At 39.8% G+C, this 22482-nt stretch overlaps 1 protein-coding gene across 1 annotated transcript; it reads left to right on the plus strand.

Moving 5' to 3' along the window:
• Positions 1 to 2371: 2371 nt before the first annotated feature.
• LOC117346271 (vomeronasal type-2 receptor 26-like) lies at positions 2372 to 17140 on the plus strand (the record flags this gene model as incomplete). Its single annotated transcript, XM_033915671.1, has 3 exons — positions 2372 to 2455; positions 9625 to 9751; positions 16251 to 17140. Coding segments are annotated over 3 exons (1101 nt in total), but the record flags the coding sequence as incomplete, so codon positions are not given.
• Positions 17141 to 22482: the final 5342 nt, after the last annotated feature.

Raw genomic sequence — 22482 nt, forward strand, 5'->3', positions numbered from 1 at the left:
TGATCTGCATCAGTTCTCAGCAGCCTGTTCTCTTTCATCCTAAACCCCATCTCCCACCCCAACACACACTCCTCAGACATGAAACCACACCTGAAATTCTCAAGACAAGCTGAATTTATCAATACTAATGTCTCTAGGATACATCTCAAAAACATGTACCTTCCTTTAATACCTGTCCAAGCCCTCTGAAATTTTAAGTAAACTGTTATACCTGTTATCCTGTGTGGATATTGCATAGAAGGAAATCCAGAGAGAAGATGAATGTATCTGATGCACCTGTGCCTGTAAACTGCAGAATACGGATGAAAAACAGCAAAGTCCACCACTTATGAGAGCTGTTAGGATACTGTTATAATGAATGACGGTGAGGGTGGGATTTGAACCGGTGAGCTTGAGAAGATGGACAAGGTGCATTAACTTGGTGAGCCACAAATGGCTTTGCTCTGTTAGAGAAGAAGTTTCCTCCCATTACAGCTTAGGATGTCCTAGCCATGGGAAAGAGAAAATAAGTTTGCCTGGAAAGGGAAATGTGATGATAAAAAAACAGCAAAGTCCACCATCTAGACCAGGGGTGTCAAAGTTCTTTCTCAAGGGCCACAATCCAGTCGGGTTTTCAGGATTTCCCCAATGAATATGCATGAGATCTATTTACATGCATTGCTTTCATTGTATGCTAATAGATCTCATGCATATTCATTGGGGAAATCCTGAAAACCTGACTGTATTGTGGCCCTCGAGGAGGGACTTTGACACCCCTGATCTAGATCCTCTTATGACAGCTAATAGAAAGCTGTTAGGAAGTTGTTAAAATTAGTGAAGGCGGAATTTGAACCGGTGAGCTTCAGAAGATGGACAAGGTGCAACAAGGCACATTAACTTGGTGAGCCAGAAATGCTTTCTTTGTGGTTATTGGCATGCAGGTCAGTAAATTATGATATGACAGGGCAGTGAGATCCACCTGAGTAGAAGCTGATGTATCTCAATGTGTTAAAATCCTGTGCTGCTCATACAGAGGTTGTGAGTTCAATAACCAGTGCATATTTTAATTGTGACATACTACCTCGAAGGTGCACCTTGATGATCTTACAATGAGGTCAGCTTTGTGAAGCTGAACTGCTCCATTTTGCAATGAGGTAAAATGCATGTTAAGGTCTGTATCTGTTTTTTCTCTTTTTAAGCGCCGAGAAATGAAGTAATATGAGCAATAATGATATATTTTTCACATTCTTTCTTTGCTCTCAAGAAAGATGATTGCAGCACTGTTTGTTGAGAAAGAAGGGGGTTATGTTTTAAGCAGGAAAGCCAAAGGTGGTATAATGAGTAAATCTTATTACTGTTCGGGCAGAAAAGTACTGTTTTCCATGTAATATGTTTATATTGGATGTGCTCTATTGATATAGTGGCTTATTAAATCTATTAGGAGGGGGGAAAGAGGCAAAAAAATGATTACTGAAGTCTAGGTAGCATATATCATTTCAGAAGCCCAAAGCACGTCTATGTTGCGCCCATAGAAACCTGAGGTCAGGCAAAGCAGAAACGAAGCAGAAATCACACTTAGACAGCTATTCCTTCACCTACATTTTTCCACGATAGTTAGACGCGGTCTGCCACTTAACTAGCGTCTATGTGATGCCTATCCTTAACCATGCCCAAGTTATGCCCTCATAATGCCCATGTCTACATACTTGGATGTGACTTTTCCCAAAACTAGTGTCCAGCTTGCGTCTATATTCTGAGAACGCCTACCTGATGCCTAACTCTTAAATCTCTCATTATCCACTTGAATCGGACATCTAAAGCACGCCTAAAGTTAGGTACACTTTACAGAATCAGGGCCTAAATGCTAATGCATGCATGTTAGTTTATGGTTGCGTTAGCTTTTAGTGTGTGCTAATTCGATTAGCAAATGCTAATCAGTTAGTGCACCTTAGTAAAACAGGGGGTATGTAAAAGGGAGCTATATTTTAAGAGTAATAATAATATTTATTATAAATGTTAAGTAATAACAATAATATAACCTATTCCATGGAATTCCCTTTTATCATGTTTGCTTATCACCACCTTTGATGCAGTGAAAGGCCTTGTGTATAACAGTAAGACCTAGAAATATGCTGGCTGTATTGTAGCTATCAGTAGGGCCTCCCAAGCAACACAGATCTTGGCTGAGTTTATATATTTTTAAACTTGGAAGTCAAATTCTCTATTGAAATTTTAACTCTTATTTTTTTTTCAGCTTCACCATTATCTGAAAAAGGTTCACTTTAAGAACAATCTGGAAGATGAGGTATTTTTTAATGAGAATGGAGACCTAAATGTTCCCTACAATATTATAAACATGGTCTTCCTACCCAATGGGATAATCCATCATAGAATTGTGGGAAGTTATAATCCTTTACAAAGGCAGGATTTCACCATAAATGAAAAGATGATCATCTGGGAAAGTACATTTAACCAGGTGAAATTTATGAAATATTAGAGATAAATTAAGGAAGGCACTGGACCATGTTGCATTATGCAAGATGTTAGCTATAGCTGTGGGATTGGATTATCACAATTTTATGCTATGCTAAAATAATAGAGCTGTAGACTTTGCAAACAAGTTTTGAATTGATAAAAGTGAGAATGTTTAAATGTAGAGAAAGTTGAGAAAAACATTTCTGGAAATGTATACTAGAAGTAGTCAAGGAGAAACTGGATTAGACAGAAGAGGTTAATTTTAAATCTGATTTAGAATTGACCAAAGTTTATAAAAATTCCCTAGGATCAATGGGTTGATTTATCCAAATGGGGTAAAGACATCAACATGAGCTACCATTAAGAGATGTTTTTTTGTACTAGTGACGCTTAAGTTTGGGATCTGCACCTAACATTTTTGTAAGTGGCTTAATCAGTATGGTAATTGACAGTGCCAGTGTTCATCCAATAATAATATAAAACAATTAAACAATTTAAGAATTTGGTGCTGTACTCTTATGACACCTAAGTGGAGGCACTTGTAGTATATATTTTATTGACTTATATCCTAAGGCGGGTCACAACAAAGTACCAACATAATCAAAATCGCATACATAACAGTAATATCAACCATCATAAAACATCACAAAAATATCATGCCACATAAAAGTCACAAACAGGTTACCAGAGCCTTTCCTAAGTACATACTAATTCAGGTCCCAAATGTTACCTACAATGTAAGCAAAAGCTAACAGCAGGGACGATTGTCCACTGATAACAGAAAGGATATTTGAGGAAACCAAAAATGTTCAATATAAAAGTCTGTTTTGGCAGCAAGGCCTGCCTCAGGAATCTAAAAACATACAAATAAATAAATAATATATACATAAAAAACATCAAAAAATTCATAAATAATCAAAAAAGTGATAAAATATCAAATGATGCCCCAGCTATGTTTGATAGATTCTGAACCCACCAGGACAATAGGGAAAATGCTTGAGTAGCAGATTGCAAACTGCATAGAAACTCTCCCCCTCTTTTACTAAGGTACACTAACTGATTTAGTGCACATTAAATATTAGCATGCCCTAAACACTAATGCGTCCATTATATTCTATGGTTGTGTTAGTATTTAGCATGTGCTAATATGTAACAAGCACTAACCCCCTCTTTTACAAAGGTGTGCTATGCTTTTTAGCACATGCTAAACACGCTCCAAACGCTACACATGCATGTTATCCTATGGACGCATTAGCGGTTAGCACACCTGTTGATTCAGCACGTGTTAAATCCATGCTAAAATGCATTAGTGCATCTTTGTAAAAGAGGGCCTAAATTGGCTAGTGCCCCTTAGTAAAAGGAACCCTTTGACAGGTGTTATATAAATGCTGAAGATAAATAAATAAATAGAAATTAAGTTCAGGTATACATTAAATATGAAAATAAAGTATATATAAAGGTATTACCATACTAATAAACAGGTATCAAAGATATAAATAACATATCAGAACACCACATTGTGCAGTAATGTGCAATTATAATAGTAGGGGCACTTTTCACTGGAGACCTACAGGGATGTTGTAGAAAAGTCTCACCTCCAGTCTGGCAACCTTTGTGCTGCCTTGGAGAAGATCTTCTTAAATGTGAACATCACCCTGGTGAAGTAGGAAGCAATTCTGTGGTTAAGACCTGCCCACCAGGTTAGCAATTTCCTCTTGCACTGAGGATGTGTCTTCCGGAGCTTCTGCCCAAGAGGGAAGGGTTAGGATAGCCATTATAGTGGAAGATTCAATTAGGCATGTAGATATCTGGGTAGATGGTGGACATCAGGATCACTTGCTCATAGCTGCCTGGTGGTGGACACTTCTGAATGGGTTCACCCATATTTGTGGAAGGTTACATTGGACCTCATATGTCACTTAGATAAGATTTTAGACAGTTCTGGGGAGGAACCTGCTATCTTGGTACATGTGGGTACCAATGAAATAAGAGGTTCTGGAAGCCAAATTTAGGGGTCCTTTTACTAGTGCGTCTTAGTGCGTGCTAAAAATTAGTGCACGCTAAATGCTTTCGCATCTATTATAGCCTATGGATGCTTTAGCACGTATTAGCATTTAGCATGTGCTAATTTTTAGTGTGTGCTAAGACAAAATAGTGTGCCTTAGTAAAAGAACCCCTTAGGGTCTTGGGCAGGCAGTTAAAATCCAGAACCACCAGGGTAATATTTTCTGAAGTGCTCCCTGTTCCATGGCAAAGCTCCATAGTCTCAATGCATGGATGAGGTGAGGGAGGAGGCTTTTAGATTTGCTAGGAACTGGGTGACATATTGGGGAAGAAGACACTATTCTACTTAAATAAATAGATTTTTTTAAACTAGAAACTAGAGGAAGGCTGAAAGTTGCTCAAAAGAGTATCTTTAAAACATATCATCATAAAAGTGAGGACATAGCTTCCCAATACAGGCTATAGTAGACTAGGTTTCCTTAAAAACAGAGCAGGCTAATTTTAAAGATTGCAAATTATCTATGCCAACTGCTGAACAAATTGTAAATAGATATGACAAACACTGTTTGAAATGTCTTTATGCAAATGCGAGAAGCCTAAGAAACAATTTGGGAGAGTTAGAGTATATTGCACTAAATGAAAAGATAGCTGTAATAGGCATCTCTGAAACCTGGTAAAAGGAAGATAACCAATGGAACACTATCATATAGAGTAAAATTATATCAGAGTAATAAATTGGATTGAATTGTTGGAAGCACAGTGTTATATGTTAAGAAAGGCCTTGAAATGAATGGACTAAAATTTTACAGAAGCAGAAACACACCTTGGAATCCCTATGGGTAGAAATTCCATGTGTAAAGTGTAAAAAGGATAGTGATAAGAGAGTACTACCATCTGCCTGACTAGGCTGAATGGACAGATGCTGAAATGTTATCAGAAATTAGGGAGGCTAACAAACTGGGTAACACAGTAATAATGGGTATTTTCAACTACACTGATATTGACTGGGTAAATGTATCCTCAGGTCATGCTAGGGAGATAAAATTCCTTGATGAAATCAAGGACTGTTTTATGGAGCAGCTGGTTCAGGAATAAACAAAAGGTGAAGCAATTCTAGACCTAGTTCATAGTGGAGCGTTTGAATTGGTCAGGGAGGTAATGGTGCTGGGATCACTTGATAACAGTGATCTTAACATGATCAGATTTGAATTAATCCCTGCTATAAGTGTTAACAGGAAATCTAATACAAAAGTACTTAACTTTTAAAAAGGAGACTATGATAACATGAGGAGAATTGTAAAAATAAAACTTAAGAGGTGTAGCTGCAAAGGTCAAAAATATATATAAGGCATGGATGTTATCTAAAAAATAACATCCCGGAAGCCCAGACTACTCCATGTATTAAAAATTTAATACTCCATGTATTAAAAATGCATGGAGGAAGACCAAATTGTTAACAGATGAAGGAAGATGCATTGTTAACAGATGAAGGAAGCTATTAGAACTAAAAGAGAATCCTTCAGAAAGTGGAAGAAATATGTTTCTTCCAACTGAAAATAATTGTAAACAGCACAAGGAATGTCAAGTCAAATGCAAGGTGCTAATAAGGAAGGTAACATGAAGATTGCGCTGGAAGCAAAAATACATAGTAAAATCTTTAGGTACATTAAAAGCAAGAAGATGGGAAGAGATACAGTTGAACCACTAGATGACCAAGGGAAAAATGGGGATTCAGGGAAGACAATGCCATAGTTTAGAGATTAAATGACTTATTTGTTTGGTCTTCACTAAGGAATACATGGGGGTGATATTGGTACCTTCATTGTAGCTCCTTTTCAACCTAAACCTGTAGACTAAGAATATTATAATGCCTCTGCATTGCTCCATGGTGTGACCTTATCTCAAAAAAGTTATAGCAGCACTAGAAAAGGTTCAAAGAGTGGTCAAGGGGATGGAACTCCTCTCGTATGAGAAAAACTAAAATGGTTAGGGCTCATCTGCTTGGAAAAGAGATGGCTGAGGGTAGATATGATTGAAGTCTACAAAATCCTGAGTGGAGTAGAATGGGTACAAGTGGATTGATTTTTCACTCCTATCAAAAATGACAATGACTAGGGGACACTCAATGAAGTTACAGGTAAATACTTTTAAAACTAAGCAGAGGAAATAATTTTTCACTCAAAGAATAGTTAAGCTCTGGAACGAATTGCGAGAGGTTGTGGTAATAGCGTATAGTGTAGCTTGTTTTGGATAAGTCTATAGTCTGTTATTGAGACAGGCATGGGAAAGCTACTGCTTTGGTTTTTTTTCCAGGTACTAGTGATCAGGATTGGCCACCATGAGGATGGACTACTGGGCTATATGGACCATTGATCTGACCCAGTCAAGCTATTTTTATGTTCATGTTCTAATAGTGATGTTGCCCAAAAAGTCAGTGCTGGGGCCACAGTTTTTTAACATACTTATCAATAATCTAAAGATGATTAGATAAGTGTCGGTTAGAAACATGGGCGGAGAAATGGCAGATGAAGTTCAATGTGGAGAAATGCAAGGTAATGCATTTAGGCAATAAGAATAAGGAATACGAGTATACAATGTCAGGTGCAACTCTGGGGAAGAGTGAACAAGAAAAGGACCTGGGTGTACTGATAGATAGGACCCTGAAGCCGTCGGCACAATGCGCGGCAGCGGCAAAGAAGGCAAATAGAATGTTGGGCATGATAAAGAAAGGAATCTCGAGTAGATCGGAGAAAGTTATAATGCCGCTTTATAGGGCAATGGTCAGACCGCACTTGGAATACTGCGTTCAACATTGGTCTCCCTACCTAAAGAAGGATATAAAACTGCTGGAGAGGGTGCAGAGACGAGCAACAAAACTGGTGAAGGGTATGGAGAAACTGGAATACGAGGATAGACTTATAACACTAGGATTGTTCTCACTTGAGAAAAGGAGACTGCGTGGGGATATGATCGAGACCTTCAAAATACTGAAAGGAATCGACAAAATAGAGCAGAGAAGATTATTTACATTGTCCAATTTGACACGGACTAGAGGACATGAAATGAAGCTAAGGGGGGACAGATTCAGGACTAATGTCAGGAAGTTCTGCTTCACTCAGAGAGTGGTTGACACCTGGAATGCCCTCCCAGAGGAGATTATTGCGGAATCGACCGTCCTAGGCTTCAAGAGCAAACTAGATGCATATCTCCTTAAGAGAGGCATATAAAGATATGGTGGACTATAAATTACACCAGGTGTACACCTGGCAGGGCCTCCGCGTGTGCGGATCGCCGGACTTGATGGACCGAAGGTCTGATCCGGAGATGGCAGTTCTTATGTTCTTATGTTCTAAGATAATTAAATTTGCTGATTACACAAAGTTCTTCAAAGTTGTTTCATCACAAGAAGATTGTGAAAAATTGCAAGAGGGCTTTGTGAGACAGAAAGACTGGGCATAAAAATGGCAGATGTGAGCAAGTGCAAAATGATGCATGTGGGAAAGAGGAACCCAAACTATAGCTATGAAATGCTGGGTTCTATGTTAGTAGTCAAAGGGGGTATAAGAGTGGGGTGCTGGGGGTTCAGGGTTGGAGTGCTGGAGGTTTATGGATATCAGGGTGCCAAGGGGTTCAGGGGTGCCAAGGTTTGGGGTGGGTGTCAAGGTTCAGTGTGGCCAAGCGACAGGAGGGAGTGGTCATCCCTCCTGCTGATTTTTCTCTTGAAAGTTATAGTGTGTGTGATATCTGGAATGTGTGGGAGTGTAGGGCAGGGACTTTCTGTGGGGGTTGTGGCATCAGTAGGTATGAGGGAGGGAGAGAGGAATCAGATCTCCCTGCCTGTTCATATGGTCCTGGCAGGGGAATCCATAATCAGATGAATTGTCAGGACTCCTCAAAATCATCTCAGTTGATCAGGGATTCTCCTTCAATCATATGATGGCAAGCTGTTCTGACACGGTAGGACACTTGGGGTACCACATCAGAACAGCTTGCTTTTATGTGTTTTACATGTGGAGGTCTTTATATTTGGGAATGCCAAAAAGATAGATGTACTAAGTGTTAAAACTAATTAAAAAAAATAGATATGTGGCAGTTTTGAGAATTAACATTTTTACTACTGAATTTCTGGATGTCTTTCTCAAAATGTCCAAACTCTGACTTAGACGTCCTAATGAAAATGTCCTTCCACATCTTATTGCAGTTATTCTCTCTCCCAACATTGTTGGCTCCTTTTCAAACAATTAGATTAGGTAGTTAGCACACTCCACTATGCAGTAGGGCAGTCATGATTTAAATTGTCATGGTTTACTATCTGATGATGTCACTGACTGATGATGATGTCTGATGATGTCACAGGCTTCATCCAAGGCAAGACAAATCATGGGCTGCATACGAAGGGGTTTCATCAGTCGTAAGGCGGAAGTCATTATGCCATTGTATAGATCCATGGTGAGGCCCCACCTGGAATACTGTGTGCAATTCTGGAGGCCGCATTATCGCAAGGATGTGCTGAGACTGGAGTCGGTGCAAAGAATGGCCACCCGGATGGTCTCGGGACTCAAGGATCTACCATATGAAAAACGGCTTGACAAATTACAGCTATACTCGCTCGAGGAGCGCAGAGAGACCAGGGACATGATCGAGACGTTCAAGTATCTTACGGGCCGCATCGAGGCGGAGGAAGATATCTTCTTTTTCAAGGGTCCCACGACAACAAGAGGGCATCCGTTGAAAATCAGGGGCGGGAAACTACGAGGTGACACCAGGAAATTCTTTTTCACTGAAAGAGTGGTTGATCGCTGGAATAGTCTTCCACTACAGGTGATTGAGGCCAGCAGCGTGCCTGATTTTAAGGCCAAATGGGATCGGCACATGGGATCTATTCACAGGGCAAAGGTAGGGGAGGGACATTAAGGCGGGCAGACTAGATGGGCCGTGGGCCCTTATCTGCCGTCTATTTCTATGTTTCTATGTTAATAATAGAGCCTTGATGTTAACACATACTCCATCAGCTGAGTGGGAGCTTCTACAATACAATCTAACTCTGAATTCATTTTACTCCTCCTCAAACAAGAAGATCAGTCAGATCTTCCCTAGAAACCTGCATTTCAGCAATAATAGCTGAATGGTATAACAAATTACCTTTAATTATCTTTCAATATTTAGACAATTCCACAGGCCAAGTGCAGTGAGAGATGCCTTCCTGGCTTCAGGAAATTAACCAGGAAAGGAGAACCTGTCTGCTGCTATGACTGTATTCCCTGTCCAGAAGGAGAAATCTCCAGTCAAAGTGGTGAGTGATATAACCAAAGCTGGTTTTAGACTTATATAAGACCAGCTTAGGCCTTTCCATTGCCTCTAATGCATAAAGTGAAAAGAGGCATTTTTAGAGGAGGGAAAGGGTAGGAGGTGGGTGGGAGGTCAGCCAAACTAGACACTGGCGTACAGCAAGTATAACCAAAAGTTTAGGCAGGTTGTCTAGTCAGCACTTATAGGTATAAGTGTCAAAAAAGGGGCCGCTGATCAGCTCAGATGCCCCTGCAACCTGCCCAAACCCCACTGCAACCTCCTGCCCAATCTTGTCAGGGGGGGGGGTCGCCGGGCAGGAGGGGTTGAGCTCCCTCCTGCCAGATCCAATTGCGGGGGTTGCTGGGGCAGGAGGGGTTGGGCTTCCTCCTGCCTGATCTGATCATGGGGCTTGCTGGGGCAGGAGGGGTTAAGCTCCCTCCTGCCCGATCTTGTCAGGGGGGGGGGTGTTCATGGCAGGAGAGATTGGCTATCTCTCCTGCTGTGATAGCGATCCAAAGTGTTGCAGTTGACAGCACTTCGGGGTTTTTATTGTGGCATGGGAGATGATCGTTGCTGGGGGTGGGTGGGGGGAGGATTCTGTAACCGTGTTCTTTTTGATAAACACCAGTTACAGAATCCAGCTTTTATACGAAGGACTGGCTCCTCCTTTGCCTAATATTTCTTGTATTGGGTGTTTGGCACTTAGGCTTTTTTTGGGCTGTTTATATGTTGTTAGTGTAAACGTAGTGGTGGTCTGGGCGTTTAAACAGCTGAACGTAGAGGTAGGCCATTATTTTTTTTAAGAAACTTCTTTTGGACATTTTTTTTTTGAAAATGGACATTTTCCCTGTTTATATTTTCAGAATTTAGGGCCTAGGCCAAAAGGGGACTTAGACGTTTTTTTAATTATGCCCCTCCACGGTTCCAGCTCTGTGATGCAAAATTAGACAGGTATCAAAGACTTTAATCTGTATATATTGCTCTGTTTGGTTTGTAGATGAAGGATATCCATGATTTTGCTTATGACTGGCAGTATGCAGCATTTAAAGTCCTGAAAAGAATGTCAAGTTTGGATAGAATAGTTCACTAGTGGCTTGTCTATAAATTACCTCTAGATAGTACTCTAATCTTACATGATCCTAATATTGAATCCACTTAAATCTCACCAAACGGGCATACTGCAGCATTCATTTTTCCTATAGTTTTGCAGTTGAAGTGTCTCAAAACACATATTTTCCCCAGTGGTGCTCATATTTATTGCAAAAACAGAATACTTTACAGTAGGGTTGTCTAATCTAATCTAATCCAGTATTTCTGAGTCACATTGACCCAAATTCTGTAACCAGCACTAAATGCTAGGTGCCTATTTTGGAGGCACTCAACTAGATACGCACCTATCTAAATTGAATAATAAGGCCAATTAATCTTTTTAATTTAGAATAATTGAAACAGGAGCCTATCATGAAATATGATTCTATAAGAAGGCACCTCCAAAAATTTAGGCAGCCTTCAAAAATATAGGTGCTATGCAGATAAACAAGAAGAAGATCATGAACACAGAAAATGATGAAGTTTTTGAGCTTGAAGGTGATAGAATAGAAGTTGTAAAGGATTTCAATCTCCTAGACTCTATTGTAAACAAAGAAGCAATTGGCAGGGAGGAAATACTCCACAGAATAGCACTTGGTCACTCTTCATTGAAGGCTCTAGACAAAGTATTCAAAGGCAAGGAGATAACTCTCCAAATGAATATCAGACTTGTCCACACACTCATTTTCTCAGTGGTCAATTACAGGTGAGAAAGCTGGACACTACAGAAACAAGACAGAAAGAGGATTGACTCGTTTGAGCTTTGGTGCTGGAGAAGGATTTTAGGCATGCCATGGACTGCCAGAAGATCAAACTGGCTATGTCACTTGAAGCCCAAATGATTAAGTTATGACTGTCATATTTTGGTCACACTATTAGAAGGGAGAGATCACTGGAGAAGGACATCATGTTTGGGAAGATCGAATGAACCAGGCAAAGAGTGCAACCTGCAATCAGATGGCTGAACATGTTGAAAACAACCATGGAGATGATGCTGGAGGAACTTTATGGACCAGTACAAAACCGATTTATTTTAAGATCTGCAATTTATCAAGTCTTTAGGACTTGAGCACAGGTTGATGGCACCTAACAACAACAACATGCATGTTAGATATGGGCGTGGCTTCACATGGCCACCTAACTCTTTGCCTTAGTACGCGCCTTCGTGAAGTGCCACCATGAAGCAACTGGCTGAAGCAACAGAAGATCTAAAGGCAGGACTAGAAGTCTGGATACTGGTCTCCTGTGGATGTCTTTATTATCTGGACTGAGCAACACAGACCGGACCTTTAGACGGATAAGTATTTTCAACCTTTTCTCCTTCTTTGTTAGACTGTTATGTCCTTACTTCATGACTAGACCGGTTCGATGGCTTAAATTGCTGCTATTTATGAAGCCACGAATGGAATGATACTTCCAATGATTAGTTATCTAAGCAATATTTCCAAACATCTACCATAGATAATCACAGACCAATTCAGTTAAGTTATTTGATAACTTTAGTCAATAATTTAATTTTCTTACCAAGAGAACTGCATCATGGCCTACCCAAATTCTCGACTGTGCTTATTGCTATTTTTATTCTACTTGATTAGCTTCAGAATCTGCATAATCAATTCACTTAATCCCTCCCCAATCCCAGTCCTTTACTCCACATTTCGTGCAGTAAAGACTAAAACCTCAACAATCTCACACCGTGTATTATATGATTACACGGAGGCATGCCCTATTCCAATACCAATTTTACCACCACCACATAGATTAGCTAAGCCATATATAAAGAAACAATGATCATTTTAAAAAAACTAGCCTATTCCCATTTTTTCCAATTGATCCTGACAACTACCAGAACCTACATGGCTTTTATTTAAATATAAGATCCATGAGGAACAAGTCCATACTGATTAAGGACTGGTTGAAAGAAATTAACCCAGACTTTGTTCTATTTACAGAAACATGGCTGCTATCTGATAATGATATTATTATTCAAGACTGCCTTCCCCCAGGCTTCAAGATTCTATCGTTAGCTAGAGCTTGGGGAAGAGGGAGAGGTCCAGCTATAATTTTTAGAGACCACTTAAACTGCTCTATTCTAAATTCAAAATCTACTTCCACCCTATAAATTATTTCATTCTCTTTATCATCCAAATCCCTAGCGGTTGCTTTAACAACAATACTGTTTTATGTTCCACCAAAAAAAATGGAATTTAGCCAAGGAGGACTTTTCTGAATTTTTACTAACTAATTCTTTATTAAGCCCTTACAACTTATTATGTGGAGATATTAATATTCACCTTGAGAAAATAGACCAATCAGAAACTACAGAATTCTGGTCACTCATCTCTTCATTAGGCTACTTCAAACCTCCTCCAGTTAAAACCCACCAAAGAGGCCATCAGTTAGATTTAGTTACTTTCTCTACTAGAGAACTGCCTAATCCCAAAATTTACTGGAAACAAGAATACTGGACTGATTCACTATGGTCTGATCACAGACTCTGCAATTTTGAACTGGATTGCCAATTACAGACAACTAAACCAACAAACAATAACTCCAAAACAAGAAATAAAAAAATTCATACTAGCAGAGGTAAGATAAATCCTGTAGAATTCTGGTCTCACTATGAGATCGTATCAGAACAAAATGAAGAAACTGAACAATTTTTGAACTCCTAGATTAATGAAATGAAAGGCTCCCATTAAAACCCATAGAAAGAGACTTAGAAACCTAGAGGGATGGTTTGATACAGAGCTGCTGATGATAAAGAGAGACTTAAGAAAATCGGAAAGACTATGGTTAAAATCTGGAGCACAAGAGCATAGAGTTGCCTGGAGATTAAAATTAAAAAACTACAAAAATCTTTCCAAACAAAAACGAAAAAACTTCTATGCCCATAAAATCGGTAATGTTTTAATCAATAGTAGCAGCTTTTTAAGCTGGTAAATGATTTATACAATATAGAAACATTTACTGACACTCCCGAAGAACCTACTATAACTGCAAACAGCATGGCTGATTTTTTAAATTCCAAAATACAAAAATTAAGATCTTCGCTAACCGTCCCGGCCAAGCCCCACTGGTGATACCAAATTCTGCAAGATTCTGACAATTCCAGAGCTGATCTGAATTGGAACACATTTTCAACCATTGACTGGAAAACTTTTAGTAAATACTACAATAAATATGTTAATTCCTACTGCAGATTGGATCGCTGTCCTCCAAATGTCATGAAATCTGCCCCAATCAATTTTAAGGTCAAGCTGGTGACTTGGGTAAACTTTCTACTATCCTCAGGGAAATTCCCAGTGGAACAAGGTCACATTATGATTACACCAATTTAAAAAATGCAAAAGAACCATCTAACATTGCATCTAACTTTAGACCTATCACCAATATCCCTCTGGTAACCAAAATAGCAGAAGGGGTGGTAAATGCTGAACTCACTACATATTTGGAGAAACACATCTTACACGACAACCAATCCGGCTTCCGGTCAGGTCACAGTACCGAAACAATTATAGCTTCTCTGTTTGATTACCTTCACCTACTTTTCAGCCAAGGATCAAGTGCTCTGATATTGCAACTTGATCTGAGTAGTGCATTTGACTTGGTTGACCATACTATTCTGCTGGACTGTTTGACATCTATTGGAATCTCAGGCCATGTTCTCAATTGATTCCATGGGTTTCTGGGAAATAGATCCTATAAGGTGTTTAATGATGATACTATCTGTTAAGGTTGGGACAACCCCTGTGGGGTCCTGCAGAGCTCCCCCTTGTCCCCCACCCTGTTTAACATCTACCTTGCCTCCTTAGGAAACCTCTTGCAGAGTCTAAATCTCAAATTCTTCATCTACGCGGACAACATCACTATAGTCATTCCGCTATCCTGCTTTACATTAGAGCTGCTAAATTCTCTATCATTTATTCTAAATCAGGTTGAACTTTGGATGTCAGCATTTAGATTAAAGTTAAATTTAGAAAAAACTAAATTTTTCTTGGCAGCTCCAAATGACAAAATCAAGGAAACTACATTACATGTGAATGGGCTGGATTATTGTATTGAGCAATCCTTAAAAACACTAGGAGTCACTTTAGACAAGCATCTCACTCTGGAGAAACACTCTGACCTAGTATTTAAGAAAAGTATCTCGGTGCTTTGGAAACTCCGCACCATAAAAAAGTACTTTGATGACGCCTCTTTTCATCTGTTGGTGCAATCTTCTGTTCTGAGTGTTCTGGATTACTGTAACATCATATACCTAGGTGCCTTCAAGAAAATCACCAGGAAGTTGAGGTTGGTCCAAAATACTGCCGTCCGTCTCATCTTTGGCCTGAAGAAATGGGAACACATCACCCCTTTCTGCCACAAGTTGCACTGGCTGCCATTGGAATCCAGAGTTCTATTTAAGTTCTCATGCATCTGCTACAAAACAGTATTCGGTATGTCACTGGACTATTTTTACCCTCACTTCAACCTGAGTTACAACAATAAGAGCTCCCGCGAATAAATCTGTTCACTTTTCCATCACTAAAATCGTGTCATCTTAAAAGATTCTTTGAAAGAACCTTCTCTTTTCAAGCGGCTAAACTAAATTCATGGCTCGCCCAAATTGTGCTTGATGCCTCTTCATATCTCAATTTTAGAAAGCAGGTTAAAACTCAACTATTCAACAGACCGAATCCTTAACGTACTTCATCACTATCTCCTCTCATTCTTTTAAGATTGTTGCTCCCTCCTTATAACTTGTATGTATTTTTCCTTCACTTAAATTGTATGTATATACTTATTGTATGTATTTTTTCCTTCACTTAAATTGTAGACGTATAACTAGTTTGACTTCTATGATTGCTATGGGTTTTTTTGTTTTGTTTTTTCAATCTCAATTGCATTGTTTATATTTCATCTAACTGCTGTGAACTGCCTAGAACTCCCTAGGTATGAGGGTATACAAAAATAAAATTATTATTATTATTAAACCTGGCCTAATTTTTGGGCACTTAAATAGCTACCTATCAGTGTGATTCACTATACTGTTATATTTTCCCCCTAAAATATCTTGTTTAAGGCCATAAATTATTTGATTCTCTATTAATTCAGCATTTCTAGATATAGCTATATGTTTTTCATAACTTTTTTTCTTTTTGAATTCTTTATGAGACCCCTAAATAAATTTAGGATGAACAATTTGGAGTCTCTCATTTATAGAACAGAGCCTTAAGGCAACAACAGGTTTAAACTACAAAGACATGCCTCAGTAGAAGTTCAAGCAGAGGTTTTGATAAACTCATAGTATTACATTTTCTAGTGTAATTGAAGCACAGAGAATTAATATCACTAGATTTAATACAACTGTGATCATCCACTATCACAAACTGTTTATGATATATTCAGGCAATATTAATTCTCCTTAGATATGGACAACTGTGTGTCATGCAGAGAAGACCAACGACCCAATCATGAGAGAAATACCTGTATCCCAAAGTTGATAACCTTCCTGTCCTATGAAGACTCTCTGGGGAATGCTTTGACTACCAGCAGCATTTTCTTCTTTCTTATTAATGCAGTCATTTTGAGAATCTTCATTACTTACCGAGACACTCCCATTGTGAGAGCCAATAACCGGGACATCAGCTTCATCCTCCTCACTTCCCTCATGAGCTGTTTTCTCTGTTCCTTGATGTTCATTGGTCGTCCCCAGGTGACGACATGCATTCTTCGACAGGCTGCATTTGGAATCATCTTCTCCATCTCTCTTTCCTCCATACTGGCAAAAACTATTACTGTGGTTACAGCCTTTCATGCCACCAAGCCTGGAAGCAGGTTCCAGAAATGGATGAGTTCCCGTGTCTCAATCTCTATTATTCTTTCCTGTTTTCTACTTCAAGTGCTTATCTGTCTTGTCTGGTTGTGTACTGCTCCCCCATTCCCATACCTTAATATGAATGTAGACACTGGGATAATTGTAGTTGAATGTAATGAAGGTTCAGCAATTGCATTTTACTGTGTCTTGGGTTTCCTGGCATTTCTGGCTGCCATCAGCTTCATCATTGCGTTCTTATCAAGAAATCTGCCCGATGGTTTCAATGAAGCCAAGAACATTACTTTCAGTATGTTGGTGTTCTGCAGCGTTTGGTTGACTTTCATCCCAGCATATCTGAGCACAAGAGGAAAGTACACAGTAGCAGTAGAGATATTTGCTATCCAAGCTTCTAGTGCTGGACTACTGGGATGTATCTTTATCCCCAAGTGTTACATTATTCTTCTGAGGCCTGATATGAATAGCAGGAAATGTCTAAAATAAACATGAAATTAATGTGTTTTTGGGTTTTTTTTTAATACTGTGAAATTTAAAGCTGTGCTAATTCAAATTTGTGGAATTATCTTTGATTTAAATAACTAATTGTTATGTTTTATTTGACTAAAAGTTTCAATAAATATGTTTTAAATTTGGTTTTAAAGTGGTTTATCTTTTTCTTCCCAGCCACAATTAGTTCAACGGCCCAGACAACTCATTGCCCCACCACCACCCATAACAATCAAGGCAGAAGGGATGCCCAGTCCCTCCTGCCATAACCCCCAACCACTGTACAATGTGGGCTGGACCCACCCCCAGACCAAGGGCTGATTTAGGCAGGTTTTTAGACGTATTTTCTTTTTGATTATGTACCTCATAGTGTCCAATTATCTGTTTATTTAGGGTGCTTCTGATTTAATGGGTGCGACACAGATAAGACATGAGAAGAAAAGGTTAAGGTCTCTTCTACACTGTGGAAGGGCTTAAGGGTAGACTGAATAGGGCAATAAAGTGAATCTGTGTCGTCTTCTGTATTCTGCAACCTACTCTCAGATGGAGATTAAGATAACTGGCTTTTATAACCAAGGAGAGGAATAGAAGGTTAAGCCAGCTGTTTCAACGCGTCCTCCTTTTTGTTGGCGGGTATTCGGATATTGGATGATGTTATATCCAATGGAAAACTGCTTGATTTTTCACGGCTGCAACAATCATTTGGCATTTTAAAGTCTCAACAGTATAGGTGCTTGGAGTTGAAGCAGGCCATTCATAGTGGGTTCCCTGAATGGAAAAACTTAAAAAATTATTATAGCTTGCAGATCCTTTGCTACCAGACAGATTTAGTAGGACATCAGGCCATGCAGTGGTACAGATTAATTTCTGAATTTTTGAATAAGAAACCAAAAAATAGTGTTAGAGACATTTGGAGCATCGAGATAAAATAGTATATTTCTGTACCTCGTTGGCTACGGATTTGGTCTTGAAGGTTGAAATGCACAACGTCAGCATCTATGAGACAAACTTGGTTATTTTTATTACATAGGATTTTTTGGATCCCCGGTTCGTTTACCAAATTTAGACAGTTCTAAGTTTAATAGATGCTGGCATTCTCATAGTGATATAGGGACTTTAGACCATGTTATATTATTGTCCTTTGATACTTAGGGCTCCATTTCCAAAGCCGCGCTAGCAGTTTAACGCATTTAATAGCATGCGTTAAACCGCCGGCCGCGTTAGCTGCTTGCGCTTCCTCTTGAGCAGGCAGTAGTTTTTCGGCCAGTGTGGGTGTTAGCACACAATGAAAAGTCACGTGCATTAAACCCGCTAACGTGGCTTTGTAAAAGGAGTCCTTAGTTTCTGGAAGTCAATTTGGGGACAAATTAATCTTATTCTTGATTCAACAATTCCCTTAACCTATGAAGCCATAATTTGTGGTACGCTTTTACATGTTAAGCCTTCTTTGGATAAATATAAAAGTCATCTTTTTTTATTATGACGGGATTCAAATGGTTACACATAATTGGAAGAGCTATGACAGACTGAATTACACATTTTGGTGGACAAATGTTTGTACCACTTATAAATATGAGAGAATAAATGTGGAGTGTTTGGGGTTTAGTAGTACATTTAATAGTGTGGAGCCCATTGACTGCATTTGTTGCATCGTAATAATTGTCAGGTATTTTTTGTTGGATTTCCTTACACATCCGGGGGTAGGGGGAGGGAATTATATTTGGATTATTAAAATTTCTTAATTATAATATTGTAATCACATAATATGTCTTCTTGTATTAATAATTGAGAGGAGGGGAGAAAATGATTATTTTATGTATAAATTATGTATTTAATAGTGCGTTTTATGAAATGTTTATGCTCAAGTAATTATATTGCACTGTCAAAGTTTAAAAATCAATAAAGATTTAAAAAAAAAAAAAAAGATGGTGAGCATGACTGGTTCAATAGCCTTAATACTGGGGGGTGGTTGCCAAGTATCACTATGCTCTAGGGCAAAATCCTGGAGCCCCATGATATGCAGTAGAGCGTGGTATATTTGGTGATGGCTCCCCTCCAGCAGGGAGATGCAGCTTTCCAGGGACACCCAGCGCCCCTCTATGGCCATACCCTCATGGAGGTCACAAATATGGCTTTCAAGTCTACAGTCCCTTATGCTTTCCTTCTGCATTCAGCATCAATGGAGCTTTCATCAGCGGTCTCTTGTAGGATGATTAGTCAGTGCTAGCCAATTACCGATAAAATCTCATAAATGATCCCAGGAAAACAACAGTAGTATAATGGGTACACCTCATGTCAAAATGATTGACAGCTGTCAGAGATAAGGATCGACCAATCAGTGTTCACTTCCAGGTTAAGCCATGCCCACCCCACGCCACCACCCGCCCATGGCCCCACCCCACTCTCTGCCCATGCCCCGCCCCTCCCATAGGAATGAATGGTGGTAGTTCCGCCCATGGCCCGCCCCACCCATGGCCCTGCCCCTCATGCCCCACCCCTCCCATAGGAATGAATGGTGGTAGCCCCACCCATGCCCTCGCCCCTCATGCACCACCCCTGCCCATGGCCCCGCCCCCTCATGTCCCACCCCGGAAATGCACTTTTTGATGACATCACAGGAAATGGGGGTGTGTTTGACCCCAGTAATACGCTTTCTGATGACATCACCGGAAATGGGAGTGCCTGCCCTACCGGAAGTGCACATTCTGATGACGTAGGTGGAAATAGGGTAAATGAAGTGACAGAAATGCGCTTTTCTGACCACGTAGGCGGAAATAGGGGAAACAGACTTAGTCAAAACCCTCCCGGAAATGATGTGGCCAGAAAAAGAAGTGTTGTATTTTAACAGTTTTTAGTTAAAAGACAGGGTTTAAGAGCTCATGGATAGAGCAGATCACAAAACAAATGACATTCACAAAATCTTTCCTGTTTTTAAAACAGACCAGGGGCAGAAACAATTGAGAAAAGGTTGCATTTATTTATTTTTTTCTTTTCTGGTTTTAACACACTTTTGGTAGGAATTCTGAGCTAATTGTTAATGGGCCAGCTCCCTATTGTCATGGTAACAGCTGATAAGCCCCTTGCAGCCCCCCTCCCCTGATAAAGCCAAGGGGGGAGAGGTGGAGGTGTGTTTAAACATGTCTGAACTTATCCCGACCCCTACTGTTGTCTTAACAATTTGAAAAAACAAAAACAACTGTAACCTAACAGGGGTCTGTTAAAAAGGCAGAGTTTTTTTATTTAGAGATATGAAAGAATCTTTATTGAAGCAAATTTATTATGATCCATATGCGGCAGGAAGCTATGGAGGCATTAACCCTCTACTTCAAGCAGCTAAAAAGAGTGATATCACAGTCCGGAGAAAAGATGTAGTGGATTGGGTCACCGGTCAAAACACATACAATTTACACAGACCGGCTAGAATCCATTTTAAAAGAAATAAAACAATTGTGTCAGAAGTTGACAGACAGTGGCAAAGTGACTTAGTCAACATGTCAGCCTTTGCCCGTTATAACAACGGTTACAAATACATCTTAACGGTAATAGATATCCTGTCAAAATATGCATGGGTCGTGAGTTTAAAAACAAAAACCGGCCACGAAGTTACTAAAGCTTATGAAACAATATTTAATTTAGGGCGTACACCTGAAAAACTTCAAACAGACAAGGGTAAAGAATTTTTAAATAAGTCTCTATGTGGGTGGGGCGGGGTATTAGTGGATAGTGGGGTGGGGCAATGGACGGACAGGGCATGGTATGGGTGGGGCTTAACCCGGAAGTGAATGCTGATTGGTTGATCCTTATTTCTGACAGCTGTCAATCATTTTGACATGAGGTGTACCCATTATACTACTAACAACTTCTAGCTTTGCTATTACGCTTATCAGCAATGATCACACTGTCCTGAAAGCAATTGTCTTTATTAGGTGTTTTTTTCTAACAGAAAACATGCTGGCACATGTATACAGGATAGCACAGCTCGGTTACATGCATGCATATGTAGATATTCATAAATGAACACAATAACACTGAAAAAATGCACACAAATAAGAATTCTGATGAGAAACTAGGTTACTTAGAAAAATGAATGCACAGCTAGAACTATGCTGAATAGCACCAAGGCTCATAGAACTACTCATGGCAGAAATATTACCAAAATCTAGGTGACCCAGTGAACTATAGAAGGATTGCTTGCTCACACTTACAAGGAGTGGCTTCTACAACATGCCTCTTCTCTTGGGTTAAAAGCCAGGGTCTGATTTTTTTCAGTTATGGAAGGGTCAGAAAGTTTGCAGCACACTGCAGGGACCTAGACTTGGAGAGATGCAACCAGCACAAACAGCTGTTTCTTCTTGATAACTAGAAGTGCAGATGCATTATCTGTATGTGTACAGTCTCACTGTAGTGCATGAAGACACAAAGGGGACTGTTCCCCTGTAACCTGGTTTCACAGCAGCACAGAATATTAGTCTAACATAGACACTTCTCCTGGCTGTCTTAGCCTCTTCTCTCCACTCCAGACTTCTCTCCTGCACACAATTTGAAGTTACTCCAACACTCTCCCAATCTGTCTTCTCCCTGAGAATGGTCACATCCTCCTTTTTCTTATCTTCTGACCCCCACCATAAGGGGTAATCTTTGTCCAATAAGGTCCTTGTTGCCATTCAGATTTCTTGCTTACATACCGAAGTGACCTGCATAATCTGCTCAAGGTCCAGTGACCATAAATTGCCCTGGAGATAAGATAGCCAGGCTCATTAAGAACATAAGCAGTGCCTCTGCTGGGTCAGACCAGAGGTCCATCTTTCCCAGCAGTCTGCTCACGCGGCAGCCTATCAGGTCCAGGACCTCTATAGTGATCCTCTATCTATACCCTTCTATCCCTTTTTTCTTCAGAAATTCATCCAATCCCTTCTTGAACCCTGAAACTGTACCCTGTCCTATCACACCCTCTGGAAGTGCATTCCAGGCATCCACCACCCTTTGGGTGAAGAAGAACTTCCTAGCATTGGTTCTGAATCTGGCCCCTCTTAATTTTTCCAAATGCCCTCTCGTTCTTGTAGTTTTCGAAGGTTTGAAGAATCTGTCCCTCTCTACTTTCTCTATGCCCTTCATGATCTTGTAAGTCTCTATCATTTCCCCTCTAAGCCTCCTTTTTTCCAGGGAAAAGAGCCCCAGTTTCTCTAATCTTTCAGCATATGGAAGGTTTTCCATACCTTTTATCAATCGCATCACTTTTTTCGGAACCCTCTCAAGTATCCATATCCTTCTTAAGATACGGCAACCAATATTGGACGCAGTACTCCAGATGCGGGAACAAAATTGTCCAATACAAAGGC

This window comes from Geotrypetes seraphini, chromosome 12 (assembly GCF_902459505.1).
Source record: "Geotrypetes seraphini chromosome 12, aGeoSer1.1, whole genome shotgun sequence".
NCBI lineage: Eukaryota > Metazoa > Chordata > Amphibia > Gymnophiona > Dermophiidae > Geotrypetes > Geotrypetes seraphini.